General features: G+C 38.6%; 1 protein-coding gene across 13 annotated transcripts in view; it reads left to right on the forward strand.

Moving 5' to 3' along the window:
* The window catches only part of CFAP20DC (CFAP20 domain containing), a 270,624-nt gene that overhangs the window by 117,280 nt on the left and 130,258 nt on the right, over positions 1-23,086 (forward strand). For all 13 annotated transcript variants that reach the window (XM_045862045.3, XM_064594315.1, XM_045862042.3 and 10 more), the window contains one exon: positions 9,230-9,386. In XM_045862045.3, the coding sequence (XP_045718001.1) occupies positions 9,230-9,386 (157 nt within the window). The remainder of the gene's footprint in view (positions 1-9,229; positions 9,387-23,086) is intronic.

The raw sequence follows: 23,086 nt of genomic DNA on the forward strand, positions 1-23,086 counted from the left end.
TTCCTTGAGTTTATAAAACCAGTGGTACTTGGAACCTAGAGCTTTAAAAGTCAACTGACCCAGCACTAGGCAAGCTGGGAGGATGAGTGATAGCTGGGTTGCTGCCCTTAAAGAGACAGCAGTCTGCATGGAGAGCCAAAAAATGGCAGTTTACACAACCACAGGGACAAACAGGAGATAGATCTCTTCATCCTGATTTTGGAGCATGCTAGGGGACTTCTCCAAGAGCAAGGGAGCTGGCAGGTGCCATTTTCCTCCCCCACCCCCCAGCATAAACCCAGAGCCACCCTTGAGAGGTGGTGCTGCACAGATACTTGCTGCCTGACCCACTGGCAAGTGTCCTAGTCCTCTCCTAAGGACTAGCACGCTCCAAGTCTGCTGGCTTCGGCCCTGAGCTCAGGACAAATTTTGTTAAAGCCTCACATGTGCCCTGACCAGCTGCTGGGTGCATGGCTGCCGTGGTGTACTGTACACATTGCTGGGCTGCACCCTGCCAGGCACCCCCAGACACTGTAGTGCACCCCACCCACCACCAGGTGCACAGCTGCCACTGTGCACCACGCCTATTCATCCCACCAGGCCTAGCCACTGCAACACACCAACCACATGCCCCAAGCACCCTCATGTGCTGGGTCTAACGTTGTCCAGCCATGTTTGCTCACCATGACCAGCCTCAGGCAGTCCCCAGCCATCACAGCATTTTGGAGTGGCCCAGTGCAAATTTTGCTGATACTGTCACCTGGCTCCCAAGTTTTGTGGCAGGCACACCCCCTCAGAGCTGGCCTGCCTGGGTCTCACTAACACCACAGAGATCAAGCACAGCCCACAACAGGCGGAAAGTCAGTGCAGACAACTGCACTGAAAGGAAAAGTGACTCAGACATAACAGCAGGGTATAAGCAACACACACAAGATGCTCTCCTGAAGTGCCAGGTTTTGGGTGAACAGGGCACACTGCCACTGCAGGGTACCCCAGGACTTCTTCATAAAATCACTACTTTCAAGAGCAGAAAATATAGCGGACTTTCTTAATACATAGAAACAGACATAGTGAGGAGACCAAGAAATATATCACAAATGAAAGAACAGAACAAGGCCCAAACCAGAGATCTAAGCAAAACAGATAAATAACATGCCTGATAGAGAATTTTAAACCATGATCATAAGGATACTCACTGTACTTGAGAAAAGAGTGGAAGACATGAAAAAGACCCTTAAGACAGAGATAAGGAATAATATAGCAGAGATAAAGGATTCAGTAAGTGAAATGACAAACACGCTTAATAGAATGAATAGTAGGATGGAAGAAGCAGAGGAACGAATTAGTGATGACGTAGAAGACAGAGGAATGGAAAGTAATCAAGCTGAACAAGAGAGAGAAAAAAATAATTACACAAAACTAGAAAAGACTTAGGGAACTCAGTGACTCCATCAAATGTAATAAGATTTGTATTATAGGGTTCCCAGAAGGAGAGAGAGAAAGGGGGCAGAAAATTTATTTGAAGAAATAATATCTGAAAACTTCCCTAATCTGTGGAAGGAAACAGATATCCAGATCCAGGAACCACAGAGAATTCCCATCAAAATAAACAAAAGCAGACCCACACCATGACATACTATAATTAAACTTGCAAAATATAGTGATAAAGAAAAAAATCTTAAAAGTAGTCATTAACTTACCAGGGAGAACCCATAAGGCAAGCAGGAAATTTTTCTATAGAAACTTCACAAGCCAGAAGGAAGTGTCATGATGTATTCAAAGTGCCAAGTGGGAAAAATCTGCAGCAAAGAACACTATCCAGCAAGGCTATCATTCAGAATAGAAAGAGAGATAAAGAGTTTCCCAGACAAACAAAAACTAAAGGAGTTTGTGACCACTAAACCAGCCCTGTGAGAAATATTAAAGGGGACTCTTTGACTAGAAAGGAGATACCAAAAGTTGACAGTATAAAGGTAGGAAACACAAAAGCAGTAAAAATTAATTATTTCTGTAAAAAATCAGCCAAGGAATTCAAAAAAAGGATATAAAATATAATAACATATACCTAAAATGTGAGAAGAATGGGTCCATACTTAAATGACCATCCACTTAATATAGACTGCTATATGCAGAAAAGGTTATATACAAACCTAATGGTAACCATGTATCAAAAACCACTAATAAACATGCAAAGAATAAAGAGAAAGAAATCCAAATATATCACTAAAGAAAATCAGCAAAACATGAAAGAGAGAAAGTAAAGAAAGGATCAGAGAAAATCTCTAGAAACAACCACAAAACAAGTAATAAAATGATATAAATACATATCAATCAATAATTACTTTGAATGTAAATGGACTAAATGCTCCAATCAAAAGACATACGGTGACAGAATGGATTAAAACACACACAGATCTATCAATATTCTACCTACAAGAGACTTATTTTAGACCTAAAGACACCGGCACATTGAAAGGGAGAATAGAGAAACATTTATCATTCAAATGGATATCAAAAGAAAGCTGGAGTTGTAATACTTCTAGCAGACAAACTAGACTTTAAAACAAAGACTGTAATAAGAGACAAAAAAGGGCACTATGTCATAATAAAAAGGACAGTCCAACAAGAAGATCTAACAATTATAAATATTTATGCACCCAACATGGGAGCACCCAAATATATAAAACAATTAATAACAAACATAAAGGAACTAATTGATAATACAATAATAGCAGAGGACTTTAACAACCTACTTACATCAATGGGAAGATCACCTAAACAGAAAATCAACAAGGAAACAATGGCTTTGAATGACACACTGGACCAGATGGACTTAACAGATCTATTCAGGACATTCCATCCAAAAACAGCAGAATACACATTCTTTTCAAGTGCACATGAAACATTTTCTGGAATAGATCATTTATTAGGCCACAAAATAGGCCTCAACAAATATAAGAAGATTGAAGTCTTCTACTGAAGTCTTTTCTACCACAACACTATGAAACTAGAAGTCAACCACAACAAAAAATCTGGAAAGCCCACAAATACATGGAGGTTAAATAATATGCTACTAAACAATGAATGGGTCAATCAGGAAATAAAAGGGGAAATAAAAGAGTACATGGAAACAAATGAAAATGAAAACGCAGGAGTCCAAAACCTTTGGGATGCAGCAAAATTGGTCCTAAGAGGGAAGTATATAGCATAAGCCTACGTCAAGAAGCAGGAAAAATGTCAAATAAAACAACCTAACCTTACACCTAAAGGAGCTAGAAAAAGAACAACAAACAAAACCTAAAGCCAGCTGAAGGAAGGAAATAGTAAAGATAAGAGCAGAGATAAAGGATATAGAAATAAGAACAACAACAACAAAACATTAGAACAGATCAATGAAACCAGGAGCTGGTTCTTTGGGAAAAAAATACCAATAAAATTGATAAACTCCTAGCCAGACTTATAAAAAGAAAAGAGAAAGGACCCAAATAAATAAAATCACAAATGAGAGAGGAGAAATAACAACCAAAATCACAAAAATACAAACAATCATAACAGAATATTATGAAAACCTATATGCCAACAAATTGGACAACCTGGAAGAAATGGATAAATTCCTAGAAACATATAAATTACCAAAACTAGAACAGGAAGAAGTAGAAAAGTTGAACAGACCAATAACCAGCAAAGAAATTGAATCAATAATAAAAAAAACTCCCAACAAACAAAAGTCCAGGACCAGATGGCTTCACAGGTGAATTCTACCAAACATTTAAGAAGAGTTAATACCTAATCTTCTAAAACCATTCCAAAAAATCAAAAATAAAGGAAAACTTCCAAATTCATTGTATGATGCCGGCATTACTCTGATATCAAAGCTAGCTAAAAACGCCACAAGAAAAGAGAACTTCAGGCCATTATCTCTGATGAACATAGATTCAAAAAATCCTCAATAAAATGCTAGCAAACTGAATCCAACAATATATTTTAAAAATCATTCACCACGTTCAAGTGGAATTTATTCCTGGGTTGCAAGCATAGTTTAATATTTGCAAGTCAATCAATGTGATATATCACATTAATAAAAGAAAGTATAAGACTTTAAAATAAAGACTGTAACAAGAGACAAAGAAGGGCACTATATCATAATAAAAGGGACAATCCAACAAGAAGATTTAACAATTATAAATATGATCATTTCAATAGATGCAGAAAAAGCATTTGATAAAGTACAACATCCATTCATGATAAAAACCCTCAACAAAGTTTTAGAGGGAACATATCTCAACTTAATAAAGGCCAAATATGAAAAACCCATAGCCAATATCATCCTAAAGGGGGAAAAGCTGAGAGCTTTTCCTCTCCGGTCAGGAACAAGGCAGGAATGTCCACTCTCACTGCTTTTATTCAACGTAGTACTAGAAATCCTAGCCACAGGAATCAGACAACAAAAAGAAATAAAAAGCATCCAGATCAGCAAGGAAGAAGTAGAACTTTCACTATTTGCAGTTCCCATGATACTGTATAGAGAAAACCCAAAAGACCCCACCAAAAAATGAATTCAGTAAAGGTAAATGAAGTCAATAAGGTTGCAGGATACAAAGTAAACATAACAGAAATCTGTTACATTTCTACATACCAATAATGGAGCAGCAGAAAAAGAAATTAAGGAATCAGTCTCACTGTACAAAAAAACAATAAGATACCTAGGAATAAACCCAAGCAAAGAGTTGAAAGACCTGTACTCTGAAAACTACAAAATACTGATGAAAAAATTGAAGATGACACAAAGAAATGGAAAGACATTTCATGCCCATGGATTGAAAGAACAAATATTGTTAAAATGTCTATACTACCCCAAACAATCTACACATTTAATGCAATCCCTATCAAAATACCAACAGCATTTTTCACACAACTACAACATAGAATATTAAAATTTGTGTGGAACCACAAAAGATCCCAATAGCCAAAGCAGTCTTGAAAAAGAAAAGAAAAGCTCGAGCCATCACAATTCTGGACTTCAAGTTATATTGCAAAGCTATAGTAATTAAAATAGTATGGTACTGGCACAAAAATAGACAAATCAAGAGAACAGAATAGAAAACCCAGAAATGAATCCATAATTATATGGTCAATTAATCTTTGACAAAGCAAGAAAGAATATTCAATGGGAAAAAGACTGTCTCTTCAACAAATGGTGTTGGGAAAACTGGACAGCAACATATAAAAGAATGAAATTGGACCACTTTCTTACATCATACACAAAAATAAATTCAAAAATGGATTAAAGGCCTAAATATGAAACCTGAAACCATCAAAATCCTAGAAGAGAACACAGGCAGTAACTTCTTTGGCATCAGCCATAGAAGCTTCTTTCTAGGTATATCTCCTGAGGTAAGGGAAATAAAAGCAAAAATAAATTAGTGGGACTACATCAAAATAAAAACCTTCTTCACAATGAAGAAAACCATCAACAAAACTGAAAGCCAACCTACAGAATGAGAGAAGATATTTGGAAATGACATACCAATAAAGATTTAGTATCCAAAATATATAAAGTAATTATACAACTCAACACCCAAAAAAACCAAATAATCCAATTAAAGAATGGGCAGAAGACATGAATAGACATTTTTCCAAAGAAGACATACAGATGGCCAACAGACACATGAAAAAATGCTCAACATCACTTATTATCAGGGAAGTGCGAATCAAAACTACAGTAAGATATCACTTCACACCTGTCAGAATGACTGAAATCAACAACACAAGAAACAGGTTTTGGTGAGGTTGTGGAGAAAAGGGAACCCTCTTACACTGTTGGTAGTAATGCAAACAGGTGTAGCCACTCTGGAAAATAGTATAGAGATTCCTCAAAATTTTTAAAAACTACCCTACAATCCAGCAATTGCACTACTAGGGATTTACCCAAAGAATACAAAAATACTTCAAAATAATTCAAAGGGATACATACACCCCAATGTTTATAGCAGCATTGTCTACAACAGTCAAATTATGGAAACAGCCCAAGTTTCCATTGACTGATGAATGGATAAATAATAATGGATAAATATACAATGGAATATTACTGAGCCATAAAACAATAATGAAATCTTGCCATTTGCAATGACCTGGATGAAGCTAGAGAGTATAATGCTAACCAAAATTAAGTCAGTCAGAGAAAGACAAATACCATATGATTTCACTCATATGTGGAATTTAAGAAACAAAACAAAACAATCAAAGGTAAAAAAAAAAAAAAAGAGGGGGGGGAAACCAAGAAACAAACTCCTAATTTTAGAGAACAAACTGATGGTTACTAGAGGGGAGGTGGTTGGGGGGATGGGTTAAATAGGTGATGGGGATCAAGGAGTGCACTTGTCCTGATGAGCACCGGGTGATGTATGGAAGTGTTGAATCACTATATTGTACACCTGAAACCAATATAATACTGTATGTTAACTAACTGGAATCAAAGTGAAAACTTAAAAAAAGTAAAATGAAAGATTGAAAATATGTGTATTGGCATGTATGTGTATGTATGTCTTCAGACATCACACACACATGTAGTTCATTATTTGTTGAGCACTTTCCATGATGCATGTGTCCAGGCAGGGGAATAACAGCAGCTTGACTATGATGAATAAGAAAAGTGTGTAGTAGGTAAGGGCCTGGTTTCTTGGGACTCAGAGTTTTTGAAGGAAGAGGACACCAATTCCCAAGCCAGCTGATGGAGTCTGATGAGGTATACAGGTGCAGCCCACTGGAGGGTTCATCTAAGTAGGGAATAAAGGGCAGGGCCCTGAGAAGAAATGCCCAGCATGTTCCCATGCCTCCCTGGATTTGGAAAGTATTATTCCTTGTTTAAAACCAAGCTCATGTCGCCTCTAAGCCTTTCCTAGATATAGGAAAACTCGGATTCAAATACAATAACACAGATAATTTTAAAAGCAATCATTAACTTTAGAAATATAAAGAAGTTGTATAACAAAAGGTAATCATAGAACATCACTTGGCTCAGTTGTGTACATTATTCACATAGTCACAGTAAGGAAAGCACAGAATATGGATTTTGAGGAAAAAGATAAAAAAAAGAACGAATGGGAGACAATTATCTAGGGAGGCTGAAGCGGAAAAAGTAGGGTAAGTGAACTACAAGTCTTATCTACCATAATAGGAAGACAGTGCATAATGTCTAAAATTGATAAATCAAAAGGTATTCTTTAAAAATACAGAGAGAAGAAAAGTTAAGAGTTGACAGTATGATTAGAGGAGTGGAGAAGTGACAAGAACTGTATTTTGTATAAAATTTGGCATGTTTGGGCCTATATTTGCATATAATATCATGGCATTTTGAAAAAATTTTTTAAAGAAGCCTTTCTTGAGCTTCCCCATCCTCCCACGTTGAGCCCCCTCTGCACTAACAGTACAAAACAGACACTACATGTCTGCCTCCAGCCGCCCTTTTCAGACTGGAAGAACTCCCATTCCTTGCTGTAATGTCAGAGTCATGCCCAGCGTTTAACACCTGGGAGAAGTGCTTAGCACATATGGGGAAGAATGGATGAATACAGTTACTTTTGGGACAAACCAGCTGAATAATTGCACATGAGACATAATCTTAATTAAGTCTTTTAGGAATAGGAACCACAGAAAAACAATAGTGATGCTAATATAATAATATTAATAATTATTATTGGATTGCTAGAAACCCCAATACCTCCATCCCCTGTAACCTGGATTTTACCAAGCCCTGATGTTTCATTCACCCTAGGGCATGCCTACTGGATTTGTCCCTTACATCCCACCTCCTATACTAGCCCTCTACCAGACCCTCCTCACTTCATGCTTAAATGACTGACTGACTGGTCTTTCTGTGCTTCAGTCTATCTCTACTCTACCTCAGCCTTCCTCCACCCCCAAATATTCCTGCATTATGGTTAGTTCAGACTTCCCAGCACTCTACTCTTGTCACATTCTCCTTCAAGAATCAAAGTGACACCTTACCCACTGAAGTCCAAGGTTCTCCTCCTAATCATTCAGTGCCTCCAGAACCTGGCCTTACTGGCCCATCCCACAGTTACCTCTCAGACCTCTCCAGAGCTCGCCACCCTGAAGGGCAAGCCGGTTCCATTATTGCATCACACTCAGTCCTCCTTCCCATCTTTTATTACACCTGACTTCTTTTCACTCAAAAACCAGAGCATCCCCATGGCCTGAGAATATAATTTTCTGTTGAGACACCTACAAATAATCTTCATGTATTTAATTAAGGACTTACTGCAATCTCTTTTACTTTTCTATAGTGGAAACCACCTCAGGTTTTCCTTCATAATAAAATCAACATTCCTAAATAGAATTTGCCTTTAAGGATAATTTCATTTATCAATAAATATAACTTTCAATTTTGACAGATTAATAAAATGAACCTCATGTAAACTGTTCTTCTAATCAAATAATGCAAGAGCCTGATATTTTAAAAGTACAGACAACCTTAAATACTACTTTTCTTTTAATTGCAAAAATTCTTTTCCCTGTTGTTGTCCTGCCATCTTCAATGTGTCTTAATTTCTTACTAAATTTCTTACTAAATACTTACTAAATTTCTTACTAAAGAGCAATGCTCTTACATTTAGAGAATTCATTTGATGAAGTATTGAGGAGTCTAATTGTTTAATAGGCAGAAATTAGTCCCTGCAAGAGTACTTTAAAAACTGGCAAATTCTAGGCATAATTACAAATTCTTTGAAAGAATCTATTCCTGTACAATAGGTTAATTGGTTTTAAGTAGACAGCACTGGCCACAATTTAAACCCAGCTTCCAATTTCATCCATGATTTTTTTAACAAATATAAGTGGCTAATTATGATCAAATTAGTCCCCTTGAAGGAACAATTGGCTACTTATCCCTGATTTTCAAGATTTAAGTGGTCTAACGCACCTGCAATTAGCTTCCCACTAGCATACTGCCTACAGATCCAGAGTTATTTCCCAAAGTTGTCAGAATCTTGCCTCATAATGAGAACTCTACAGCCAGATGACCTATGTCTAGTTTAGATTATGATGACTTCTTTGGAAAAATCAAGGCAATTTTTAAGAAAACTGAAGCCAAAATAGAGATTTGCCTAAGGGAGGATTTGGGGCTGGTTGATCCAGACAGTTGCCTCAATTCTCTGGACTATCCACATATAGATGATTTGTTCATCTCTGTGATTATAGAAAGTACTTACTCTTCTTTTCTTTATTTTAGTGGTGCAATCTATGCATAGACTTGGTAGCATTTACCAGTGAAATATTCAAGGGAGCAGTTTTCCAGTCATTGGATGGAATTATTGTCTCAGCTAACTGTAAGCTGCGGAAGATCTTCACTTTAAAATGCAAGCCTCAAGACACTGCTGATAAAGATGGTATGTTCAAGTTGCTACTATCAAGATTTTTAAGTTCTCCAATGTGCTTAAAATTAGACATACCTTTGGATAGCATGAGTACATGGTAATTGTTTTTCTAATTTTATCTTGTTTTATTGTGGAAAAACACTTAACATGAGACCTCTTAACAAATTTTTAAGTGTAGTATATGTTTTTAGTGACTGTAGGTGCAATGCTCTAAGCAGATCTCTAGAGCTTATTCATTTTGATCAAAACCCATTGATTAGTAACTCCCCATTTCCCCTTCTCCTCAACCACTGGCAAGCACCATTCCACTCTGATTCCTTGAATCTAACTATTTTAGATACCTTATGTAAGTAAAAGCATATAGTATTTGTCTCTCTGTAGTTGGCTTATTTCACTTACCATAAGTCCTTGTGGTTCATTCATGTTGTAGCATATGTCATTCTTTACTCTGAATCACATGTTTATTTTTATTGTAGCTGAATGTCAAAGATATCTTTTTTATTTTTGTGATTATTTTTCTTTTTTGTTTATGATAGCACTTACCATGTGAATTAGTCAGGGTTTTTAGTTGCAAGCAATGGAATCCACTCTGGGTAGTTGAAACAGAAAAAAGAATTTATATAAGGAATTTAGCCAGTTCATAGAATCTCAAGGATACCCAGAAAGTCAGGCTTAGAGGCTACAGGCAAGAACAAACACAACCCCCACCACAAGACTGCTCCAAGGAAGACCCCCGATAGCTACTGAAACTGGACAAAGACTCCCTAAGTCACAGCACAATGCTGGGCTCTAGGTTCCAGAATTTCTATCATTGCTGCCCTGGAAAACTAAATATCTTCTTCCTCACCACCCTCACCAGAAGTAGATTTCTTCATGTTTCTCTCTACTGAACAGAGGCAAACATGGCTGTGTCTGACTTGTAGAGCCTAAATCACATGCTGCAAGGGTGGCTAGCAAAGTGAATATCTGATTCCTGACGAGGAAGATGGGACTCATTGTGTAGCAATGTCACCAAATTAACAATGGTGTTCAAGAGATGTCAACATTCAGGGTGCCTGGGTGGCTCAGTGGGTTGAGCATCTGCCTTTGGCTCAGGTTGTGATCCTGGGGTCCTGGGATTATGCCCCAAGTTGGGCTCCCTGCTCAGCGGGGAGCCTGCTTCTCCCTCTCTCTCTGCCCCTTTCTCTGCATTCTGCCTCTCTCTCTCTCGTGAATAAATAAAATCTTTTTTATTTATTTATTTTTTAAATTTTATTACGTTATGTTAGTCACCATACAGTAGATCATTGGTTTTGGGTTTTTTTTTTTTAAGATTTTATTTATTTGACAGAGAGAGACACAGCGAGAGAGGGAACACAAGCAGGAGGAGTGGGAGAAGGAGAAGCAGGCTCCCTGTGGAGCAGGGACCCCGATGCGGGGCTTGATCCCAGGACCCTGGGATCATGACCTGAGCCAAAGGCAGATGCTTAACGACTGAGCCACCCAGGTGCCCCAATACGTGATTGGTTTTTGACGTGGTGATCCACGATCCATTGTTTTCGTATAACACCCAGTGCTCCATGCAGTACGTGCCCTCCTTAATACCCATCACCGGGCTAACCAATCCCCCCTCTCCCCTCCCCTCTAAAACCCTGTTTGTTTCTCGGAGTCCATAGTATCTCATGATTCATCTCTCCCTCCAATTCCCCCTCCCTATTTATCCCTTCCTTCTCCTAATGTCCTCCATGCTATTCCTTAAGTTCCACAAATAAATGAAACCGTATGATAATTGACTTTCTCTGCTTGACTTATTTCACTTAGCATAATCTCCTCCAGTCCCATCCATGTGGATGTAAAAGTTGGGTATTCATCCTTTCTGATGGCTGAGTAGTATTCCATTGTATATATGGACCACATCTTCTTTATGCATTCATCTGTTGAAGGGCATCTCGGCTCTTTCCACAGTTTGGCTATTGCGGACATTGCTGCTATGAACATTGCGGTGCATATGGCCCTTCTTTTCACTACATCTGTGTCTTTGGGGTAAATACCCAGTAGTGCAATTGCTGGGTCATAGGGTAGCTCTATTTTTAAAATTTTTGAGGAACCACCACACTGTTTTCCAAAGTGGCTGTACCAACTTGCATTCCCACCATAGAGAATCTATGCATAGATTGCACCACTAAAATAAAGAAAAGAAGAGTAAGTACTTTCTATAATCACAGAGATGAAAAAATCATCTATATGTGGATAGTCCAGAGAATTGAGGCAATTGTCTGGATCAACCAGCCCCAAATCCTCCCTTAGGCAAATCTCTATTTGGGCTGCAACTTGCATTCCCAATGGAAGAGGGTTCCCCTTTCTCCACAACCTCTCCAACATTTGTTGTTTCTCTCCCTGTCCATTTTTGCCATTCTAACTGGTATAAGATGGTATCTCAATGTGGTTTTGATTTGGATTTCCCTGATGGCTAATGATGATGAACATTTTTTCATGTGTCTGTTAGCCATTTGTATGTCTTCTTCAGAGAAGTGTCTTTTCATATCTTCTGCCCACTTTTTGACTTGATTATTTGTTTTTTGGGTGTTGAGTTTAAGAAGTTCTTTACAGATCTTGGATACCAGTCCTTTATCTGTAGTGTCATTTGCAAATATCTTCTCCCATTCTGTGGGTTGCCTCTTTGTTTTGTTGACTGTTTCCTTTGCTGTGCAGAAGCTTTTATCTTGATGAAGTCCCAAAAGTTCATTTTTCTTTTGTTTCACTAGCTTTTGGAGATGTATCTTGAAAGAAGTTGCTGTGGGCGATGTCAAAGAGGTTACTGCCTATGTTCTCCTCTAGGATTTTGATGGATTCCTGTTTCACATTGAGATCTTTCATCCACTTTGAGTTTATCTTTGTGAATGGTGTTAGAGAATGGTCGAGTTTCTTTTTTTTTTTTTTTTTTTTCATTTTTTTATTCTTATGTTAATCCCCATACATTACAACATTAGTTTTAGATGAAGTGTTCCATGATTCATTGTTTGTGCATAACACCCAGTGCTCCATGCAGAATGTGCCCTCCTCAATACCCACCACCAGGCTAACCCATCCTCCCACCCCCCCTCCCCTCTAGAACCCTGTTTGTTTTTCAGAGTCCATCGTCTCTCATGGTTCGTCTACCCCTCCTATTTCCCCTGCTTCATTCTTCCCCTCCCGCTACCTTCTTCTTCTTCTTTTTTTTTTCCTTAACATATATTGCATTATTTGTTTCAGAGGTACAGATCTGAGATTCAACAGTCTTGCACAATTCACAGCGCTTAACAGAGCACATACCCTCCCCAGTGTCTATCACCCAGTCCCCCCATCCCTCCCACCCCAACCCCCACTCCAACAACACGCAGTTTGTTTCCTGTGATTAAGAATTCCTCATATCAGTGAGATCATATGATACATGTCTTTCTCTGTTTGACTTATTTCACTCAACATAATACCCTCCAGTTCCATCCACGTCGTTGCAAATGGCAAGATCTCATTCCTTTTGATGGCTGCATAATATTCCATTGTGTATATATACCACATCTTCTTTATCCATTCATCTGTCGATGGACATCTTGGCTCTTTCCACAGTTTGGCTATTGTGGACATTGCTGCTATAAACATCGGGGTGCACGTACCCCTTCGGATCCCTACTTTTGTATCTTTGGGGTAAATACCCAGTAGTGCAATTGCTGGATCATATGGTAGCTCTATTTTCAACTTTTTGAGGAACCTCCATACAGTTTTCCAGAGTGGCTGCACCAGTTTGCATTCCCACCAACAGTGTAGGAGGGTTCCCCTTTCTCCGCATCCCCGCCAACATCTGTCGTTTCCTGACTTGTCCATTTTAGCCATTCTGACTGGTGTGAGGTGGTATCTCATGGAGGTTTTGATTTGGATTTCCCTGATGCCGAGCGATATTGAGCACTTTTTCATGTGTCTGTTGGCCATTTGGATGTCTTCTTTGGAAAAATGTCTGTTCATGTCTTCTGCCCATTTCTTGATTGGATTCTTTGTTCTTTGGGTGTTGAGTTTGATGAGTTCTTTATAGATTTTGGATACTAGCCCTTTATCTGATATGTCATTTGCAAATATCTTCTCCCATTCTGTCGGTTGTCTTTTGGTTTTGTTAACTGTTTCCTTTGCTTTGCAAAAGCTTTTTATCTTGATGAAGTCCCAATAGTTCATTTTTGCCCTTGCTTCCCTTGCCTTTGGCGATGTTTCTAGGAAGAAGTTGCTTCGGCTGAGGTCAAAGAGGTTGCTGCCTGTGTTCTCCTTTAGGATTTTGATGGACTCCTGTCTCACAGTGAGGTCTTTCAACCATTTGGAGTCTATTTTTGTGTGTGGTGTAAGGAAGTGGTCCAGTTTCATTCTTCTGCATGTGGCTGTCCAATTTTCCCAACACCATTTGTTGAAGAGACTGTCTTTGTTCCATTGGACATTCTTTCCTGCTTTGTCGAAGATTAGTTGACCATAGAGTTGAGGGTCCATTTCTGGGCTCTCTATTCTGTTCCATTGATCTATGTGAGAATGGTCGAGTTTCATTCTTCTGTATGTGCCTGTCCAATTTTCCCGGCACCATTTATTGAAGAGACTGTCTTTTTTCCATTGCATGTTTTTTCCTGCTTTGTCAAAGATTATTTGACCATAGAGTTGAGGGTCCATATCTGGGTTCTCTATTCTGTTCCATTCTGTTCCATGTCTGTTTTTGTGCCAGTACCATGCTGTCTTGGTGATCACAGCTTTGTAATATAGCTTGAAATCGGGCAACGTGATGCCCCCAGCTTTGTTTTTCTTTTTCAACATTTCCTTGGCGATTCAGGGTCTTTTCTGATTCCATACAAATTTTAGGATTGTTTCTTCCAGCACTTTGAAAAATGTCATTGGAATTTTGATCGGGATGGCATTGAAGGTATAGATTGCTCTGGGTAGCATAGACATTTTAACAATGTTTATTCTTCCGATCCATGAGCATGGAATATTTTTCCACCGTTTTGTGTCTTCAATTTCTTTCATGAGTGTTCTGTAGTTCCTAGAGTGTAGATCCTTTACCTCTTTGGTTAAGTTTATTCCAAGGTATCTTACGGGTTTTGGTGCTATAGTAAATGGAATCGTTTCTCTATTTTCTCTTTCTACAGTTGTGTTAAGTGTATAAGAAAGCAACTGATTTCTGTGCATTGATTTTGTATCCTGCCACATTACTGAATTGCTGGATGAGTTCTAGTAATTTGGGGGTGGAGTCTTTGGGTTTTCCACATAGAGTATCATGTCATCTGCAAAAAAAAGAGTTTGACTTCTTCTTTGCCAAATTGAATACCTTTTATTTCCTTTTGTTGTCTGATTGCTGTTGCTAGGACTTCTAGTACTATGTTGAAGAATGGTGGCGAGAGTGGGCATCCTTGACATGTTCCTGATCTTAAGGGAAAGGCTCTCAGCTTTTCCCCCTTGAGGATGATGTTCGCTGTGGGTTTTTCATAGATGGATTTTATGAACTTGAGGAATGTTCCCTCTATCCCTATACTCTGAAGAGTTTTAATCAGGAAAGGATGTTGTATTTTGTCGAATGCTTTTTCTGCATCAGTTGAGAGGACCATATGGTTCTTCTCCCTCCTCTTATTTTTTTTTAAAGATTTTATTTATTTATTTGACAGAGAGAGACACAGCGAGAAAGGGAACACAAGCAGGGGGAGTGGGAGAGGGAGAAGCAGACCTCCCACCAAGCAGGGAGCCCGATGCGGGGCTCAATCCCAGGAACCTGGGATCATGACCTGAGCTGAAGGCAGATGCTTAACGATTGAACCATCCAGGCGCCCCTCCCTCCTCTTATTAATATGTTTTACCACACTGATGGATTTGCGAATGTTGAACCACCCTTGCATACCAGGGATAAATCCCACTTGGTCGTGGTGGATGATCCTTTTAATATATTTTTGGATCCTGTTAGCTAGGATTTTGTTGAGGATTTTGGAATCCATATTCATCAGGGATATCGGTCTGAAATTCTCCCTTTTTATGGGGTCTTTGCCTGGTTTGGGGATTAAGGTAATGCTGGCCTCATAGAATGAGTTTGGAAGTTTTCCTTCTGTTTCTATTTTTTGAAACAGCTTCAGTAGAATAGGTATTATTTCTTCTTTGAATGTTCGGTAGAATTCCCCAGGTAATCCATTAGGCCCTGGACTCTTGTTTTTTGAGAGGTTTTTGATCACTGCTTCAATCTCGTTACTGGTTATTGGCCTATTCAGGTTGTCAATTTCTTCCTGTTTCAGTCTTGGCAGCTTACAGGTTTCCAGGAAGGCCTCCATTTCATCCAGATTGCTCATTTTATTGGCATATACTTGTTGATAATAATTTCTAATAATTGTTTCTATTTCCTTGGTGTTAGTCGTGATCTCTCCCTTTCATTCATAATTTTATTAATTTGGGTCCTTTCTCTTTTCTTTTGGATAAGTCTGGCCAGTGGTTTATCGATCTTATTAATTCTTTCAAAGAACCAACTTCTAGTTTCGTTGATCTGATCTACTGTGTTTCTGGTTTCTAATTCATTGATTTCTGCTCTAATTTTAATTATTTCTCTTCTAATGCATGGCTTAGGCATCGTTTGTTGCTTTTTCTCTAGTTCTTTAAGGTGTAGAGTTAAGTTGGTGAATTCGGGATTTTTCTATTTTTTTGAGTGAGGCTTGGATGGCTAGGTATTTCCCCCTTAGGACCGCCTTTGCAGTATCCCATAGGTTTTGGACTGATGTGTTTTTGTTCTCATTGATTTCCATGAATTGTTTAAGTTCTTCTTTGATTTCCTGGTTGACCCAAACATTACTGAGCAGAGTGGTCTTTAGCTTCCAAGTGTTTGAATTTCTGCCAAATTTTTTCTTGTGATTGAGTTCCAGTTTTAGAGCATTGTGGTCTGAGAATATGCAGGGAATAATCTCAATCTTTTGGTACTGGTTGAGACCTGATTTGTGACCCAGTATGTGGTCTATTCTGGAGAAAGTTCCATGTGCGCTCAAGAAGAACGAGTATTCTGTTGTTTTAGGGTGGAATGTTCTGTAAATATCTATGAGGTCCCTCGGGTCCAATGTATCATTCAAAGCTCTTGTTTCCTTGTTGATTTTCTGCTTAGATGATCTGTCCATTGCTGAGAGTGGAGTATTGAGGTCTCCTACAATTAACGTATTGTTATCAATATGACTCTTTATTTTGGTTAACAGTTGGCTTATGTAGATGGCTGCTCCCATGTTGGGGGCATAGATATTTACAATTGTTAGATCTTCTTGTTGGATGGAGCCTTTAAAAATGATATAGTGTCCTGCTGTGTCTCTTATTACAGACTTTAGTTTAAAATCTAATTTGTCTGATACAAGAATTGCTACCCCAGCTTTCTCTTGAGGTCCGCTGGCATGGAAGATGGATCTCCATCCCTTCACTTTCAGTCTGGATGTCTCTTTAGGTTCAAAATGAGTCTCTTGTAGGCAGCATATGGATGGGTCCTGTCTTTTTATCCAATCTGCAACCCTGTGCCATTTTATGAGAGCGGTTAGGCCATTCAGGTTGAGAGTGATTATTGAAAGATATGAATTAATTGTCATCATGTTGCCTGTGAAGACGTTGTTTTTATAGACTGTCCCTGTAAATTTCTGTTGTATATCACTCTTGGGGTCTTTCTACTTTTATAGAACCCCCCTTAATATTTCTTGCAGGGCCGGCTTAGTGGTCACATATTCTTTCAACTTCTGCCGGTCGTGGAAACTCTGCATCTCTCCATCCATTCTAAATGACAGCCTTGCTGGATAAAGTATTCTTGGCTGCATGTTCTTCTCATTTAGTACCCTGAATATGTCTTCCCAGGCCTTTCTGGCTTGCCAGGTCTCTGTGAATAGGTATGACGTTATTCTGATGTTCCTCCCTCTGTACGTAAGGACTCTCTTCCCCCTAGCTGCCCTTAAGATGGTTTCCTTGGTTCTAAGATTTGCAAGTTTTACTATTACATGCCGGGGTGTTGGCCCGTTTTCCTTGATCTTAGGAGGGGTCCTCTCTGCCTCTAGGATGCGAATGTTTGTTTCATTTGCCAGATTAGGGAAGTTCTCAGCTACGATTTGCTCAAATACATCTTCTAGTCCTCTCTCTCTCTCTCCACTCCCTCCGGGATTCCAATGATTCTAACATTGGAATGCTTCATGGTGTCACTTATTTCTCTGATTCTATTTTCATGGATTCTGAGTTGTTTTTCCCTGGTCTCCTCTTTTCCCTTTTTATCTCTTATATTGTCTTCCAGGTCGCTTATTCGTTCTTCTGCCTCACTTACCCTAATTGTTAGATTATCTAGATTGGATTGGATCTCATCAATAGCATTTTTAAGTTCTGCCAATTCACCTTTCATTTCTGCCCTTAGAGACTCTATGTTGTCATTAATTGATTTCTCCATTCTAGCCATTGTCTTCACAATTGCTAGCCTGAATTCCTTTTCTGACATCTTGGTTATATCTGCATCCATTTGTAAATCTGCAGCATAAGTCACAATCTCTTGAGTCTTTTCTATTTTGGGGGTTCCTCCTCCTAGTCATTCTGTTGATGGGTGTTTGAGGGAATGTATAGAGTCCAAATTATTGACCAGAACCCAAGCAAGATGCACCTGTTTTCTTGGGACCTTAGGGTTGCTGGCCTCTTGTTTTTCCAGCCTGTCTTCTGGGGGAGGGGCCTGCCGCACTGTTATTCAGGCAACTCCGTTTGGGTGGAGTTGCCCTGTCCCCCTGTGGTGGGGGATGGGCTCAGTGGGAATCAGTTTTGGGGGTTTTTGTTCTCTGACAGCTTTCCCTGGCAGCTTTCTGCATCTCTTCCGTGAGTCAGAGCAGAAGAGACCGTTTCCAAGTCTCTGCCTCAGAGCAGAGACACCGCAGTCTGTTCTTCATTGAGCTCTCCAGGCCACACTGTTTCCGTTTCTGTCCATGCTGCTATAAACTGCAGTGTCCTGGGTTGTGCACCCCTCTGCAGCACCCCCAGTCCTGCCTCCAGGTCGGGGCACATCTCTGCCCTCTGTGCTTCTAAAACTGCCAGCTGCTCCCAGTTCGCCCACAGGACCCCGCCACTGCAGGTTTCTGCCCCAGGGGCTGCCCTAAAGTCCTTTCCCCCCTGCTACCAGTCTGCGAGTCTGTGTCCCGTCCCCAGTGAGTGAGGCCGTCGCTCACTGGCGGTGTAGGATCCCCACGGCCAGGCACTCTCCCACTGCAGTTTATCCTCTGATATCTGCCCACAGAATCAGGGCTCCCCGCTTCGTACCTCAAAACCAACCACCTGCGATATTCTCGTTGTAGAGATCCAGATCTTCTTACATCTCAGGTTGGATTCATGGGTGCTCAGAGTGGTCTGGTAGATATCCCGCTCAATTCCAGGGACCGGTTTAAATAGGGTCCCCTACTTCTCCGCCATCTTTCCTTCCTCTCAATAAAATCTTTTTTTAAAAAAAAGATGTCAACATTCAAAAGGCTCTGCCATTGTCCAATATATACTATTTTTTTACTCTGTGTACATTTCATGAAGTCATTTGAGAGAAATTATATTTATATATTAATATTCTAATGATCATGTTAAAATAGAAAAATTAGTTATTCCTAAAAAGATAGGAAATATACACATTATTCATTATATGATTAATAAATACACTCTGCCTGTAACTGAACCATCTAGAATTTATAAGATGGCACAAATTCTCCTGCTAAGATAGTCTTAAACAACTGAAAATGTTGAGAGAATACTGATGCTTCCTTTTGATTTTTGTCTGGGATTATTTTTAACAAAATCAATTTTTCTAGAAGCCCAGGAAACAGGGCAGCACATAAGATGGCAAAGGTGATTTCTTAGAAGTTTGTATAAAGTAGACTTCAGACTTATGCTCTGTCTGGATGAGTGTCTGAGAAATCCTTGGTTCACTCTGTGGAATAGGACACTGTGCCTATAAATTTCATTTGATAATAATACACAGCAGTGCATTAACAGCTCCCCAGAGAGATCACAAGCCAGGAAGTACAGCCACTCATCTTATGTACCATTTAAAGGCTATACAAGAAAGTGAAAGCCTTCATTTAAAAAAAAATATCACCCAGCTAATAAGAAACCTCAAAATTTATAGAAATATATGTGCATTCTGTATCAGATCATAGGAGGTGAATCATAACCTGATTAGTATTTTTAAATAAATGTAAGGAAAAAAGTAAATCAAAATATGGCATATTAAATGCAAGTTTTTATTTCTGATCCTTCCTCAAGTCCCACTAAAATTATAGGAATAAAAATGGAAATAAATCCACCAGGATGAATAGGATGGGAGAGTAGAAAACAATAGGCAAAGTGTGTTCATAAATTTTGTAAGATTGAGGAGTGACAACTAACTTAGAAGAGCAGAGAAAGCTGAAACTATTGGGTTTACAGAGAGGTTTGCCAATGAGATTCATAACATAGAACCTCAGAGGAACTCAAGAATTGGCAGCCCTAGATACTGCCAAAGGCAGGAGAAGAGGTGTGGCTAAAAACAAGGAGTTTAGTAGAAATTCTATATGGGTTGCTATAGGATCCCAGATCCCCCTTCCAACTACAAATAAGCAGACAACAGGATATTTATTCTCTGGAGAAACTGAACCAGAGAACTTCTCAACTCAGATACATTGGGTACATGGTAGATAGACACCAAAACTAACAGCAAGAAAGAAATAGATAAAGTAAGGAATACGTATATGTTTTCTCAGTTAAGAAAACATACTGCATCTATAAAATAGAAATAATTTGTTTTGGGCTGTATTTCAATAAGCATTTTGTTAAAGTTTATTGTAAGTTTTTTATGTAATTTAGAAACATTTACAAATCATAGGTGTGCAGCTTTAGGAATTAACACAAATATGAAAACATTTCTGTAACCACCACGCAGATCAAGAAATAGAACATTAAAAACATCTCAGAAACCTTACTTAAAGGTCCTCCCAATTATGACCCTCTCTCTTCTTAGAGAGGTAACTCTCTCCTGACTTCTAACACTACAAATTAATTTTACCTATTTTTGAAGTTTATTTAAATAAAATCATATTCTTTCATATATACATTCTTTAACAAAAACTGTGTTTGTGAGATTCATCTATATTGTTTATTTAATTACTGTACAGTATGCCATTGTGTGAATGCCCCACAGTTTATTTCTCTATTTTAGGCAATTTTGAATATTACTGCTGGAATCATTCTACATTTCTCTTGGAGCATCTAGGTGGGCTTTCTTTGGATATTTATCAAGGAGCTAATGAACACATATTTTAGCATTCTTAATTTCAGTTATTATATTTTTTGATTCTAGAATTTCCATTAGATTCTTTTTCATAGTTTCCATTCCTCAGCTGAAATTCTCTATCTCATTATCTAATTTCTCAAATATATTAATCAAAGTTATTTTAAAAGCCTTGGCTCACAATTCCAATATCTGTCTCTCCTGTGGGTCTGTTTTTATTGTCTGTTTTTCTCTTGTCCTTGTATCCTGACCTGTCTAATAAGTTTTGAGTGAATAAGTTTCATATCACTGGACATTTCGACTCAGAAACTATACAGCTACTTTGAGACTCTGTATTGTACTGTCTTTCCCCAGAGACTTAGAATCAAAAAAAAAAAAAATGTTTAAAAGAAACCCAAAAGACTGAAAATTGGATCAAAATGTTAAGAATATTAGAAGTTAGTTCAAGAGGACCACCAGCAGAGTAATAGGATTCTAAGATGAGAGGCTAGAGAAAGCAGGAAGGATGATATATAGGAAGATTTCCCAAGGGGCGCCTGGGTGGCTCAGTCGTTAAGCGTCTGCCTTCGGCTCAGGTCATGATACCAGGGTCCTGTGATCGAGTCCCACATTGGGCTCCCTGCTCAGCAGGAGGCCTGCTTCTCCCTCTTTCACTCCCCTTGCTTGTGTTCCTTCTCTCGCTGTGTCTCTCTCTGTCAAATAAATAAATAAAATCTTTAAAAAAAAAAAGGAAAATTTCCCAGATTTAAAGGCCAGGTTTTTCATATTGATGCAGCTCATCAAAAACAGAAAAAGAAGCAGAAAATGAAAAAGAAAATGAAAAGAAAAAAAGAACCACCATTGTATAATTTAAGAATAGGAGGGAGAAAGAGAAAAGATTACTTAAGCTTCCAGAATTTTTTTAAAATTCAAGTTGCATACAAAGGAGTAGGAATGTGAATAATGATGTCTGACTTCACACAACAACATTAGATGGTAGAAGACCTTAAAACTATAACTTCAAAAGTCTGAGGAAAAATGATTTTCAACTTAGAATTCTATACCCATCCAGTCAATTATTTTTCTCTTCCAAATATTTATTTAAATTCTAGTTAGTTAACATATAGTATAATATTGGTCTCATGAGTAGAATTTAGTGACTCACCCCTTATGTATAACACCCCGTGCTCATCATAACAAGTGCATTCCTTAATACCCAACACCCGTTTAGCCCATCCCCCACCCACCTCTTTCCATCAACCCTCAGTTTGTTCTGTATCGTTAGGAGTCTCTTATGGTTTGCCTCCCCCTCTTTCCTTCTCTTTCTTTTCTCTTTCCACATGTTCATCTGTTTTGTTTCCTAAATTCCACATATGAGTGAAATCATATTGTATTTGTCTTTCTCTGACTTATTTCACTTAGCATGATACACTCTAGTTTCATCCACATCACTGCAGATGGCAAAATTTCATTCTTTTTTATGGCTCTTGATGACTACAGTAATATAGTCATAGTTTGGTTATTGTTAATAATGTTGTTATAAACATTGGGGTGAATGCACCCCTTCAAATCTGTATTTTTGTGTCCATTGGGTAAATACCTAGTAGTGTAATTGCTGAATTGTAAGGTAGTTCTATTTTTAACTTTTTGAGGAACCTCCGTACTGTTTTCCAGAGTGGCTGCACCTGTTTGCATTCCCACTAACAGTGTAAGAGGGTTCCCCTTTCTCCACATCCTCACCAACATCTCTTGTTTCCTGTGTTGTTAATTTTATCCATTCTGACAGGTGTGAGGTGGTATCTCATCATGGTTTTGATTTGTATTTCCCTGATAATGCGTGATGTTGAGCATTGTTTCATATTTCTGTTAGCCATTTGGATCTCTTCTTTGGAAAAATGTTTATTCATGTCTTCTGACCTTTCTTAATGGGATTATTTGGTTTGGGGGTGTTGAGTTTGATAAGTTCTTTACAGACTTTGGATACTAACCCTTTATCAGATATATCATTTGCAAATATCTTCTCCCATTCTGTAGGCATGGCTTTTGGTTTGTTGATTGTTTCCTTCACTCTGCAGACACTTTCTAACTTGATGAAGTCCCAATAGTTCATTTTTGCTTTTGTTTTCCTTGCCTCTGGCAACGTGTCTAGTAAGAAGTTGCTATGGCTAAGGTCACAGAGGTTGCTGCCTGTGTTCTCGTCTAGGATTTTGATGGATACCTGTCTCACATTTAGATCTTTCATCCACTTTGAGACTATTTTGGGGAATGGTGTAAGAAAGTGGTCCAGTTTCATTCTTCCACATGTTGCTGTCCAGTTTTCCCAACACCATTTGTTGAAGAGACTGTCTTTTTTCCATTGGATATTCCTTTCTGCTCTGTTGAAGAGTAGTTGACCATATAGTTGTGGGTCCATTTCTGGGTTCTCTATTCTGTTCCATTGATCTATGTGTCTGTTTTTGTGTCAGTGCCATAATGTCTT

Source organism: Mirounga angustirostris, unplaced genomic scaffold, assembly GCF_029215605.1.
Source record: "Mirounga angustirostris isolate CCGP_5_RB_7025 unplaced genomic scaffold, mMirAng1.0.hap1 SCAF_1, whole genome shotgun sequence".
Classification (NCBI taxonomy): domain Eukaryota; kingdom Metazoa; phylum Chordata; class Mammalia; order Carnivora; family Phocidae; genus Mirounga; species Mirounga angustirostris.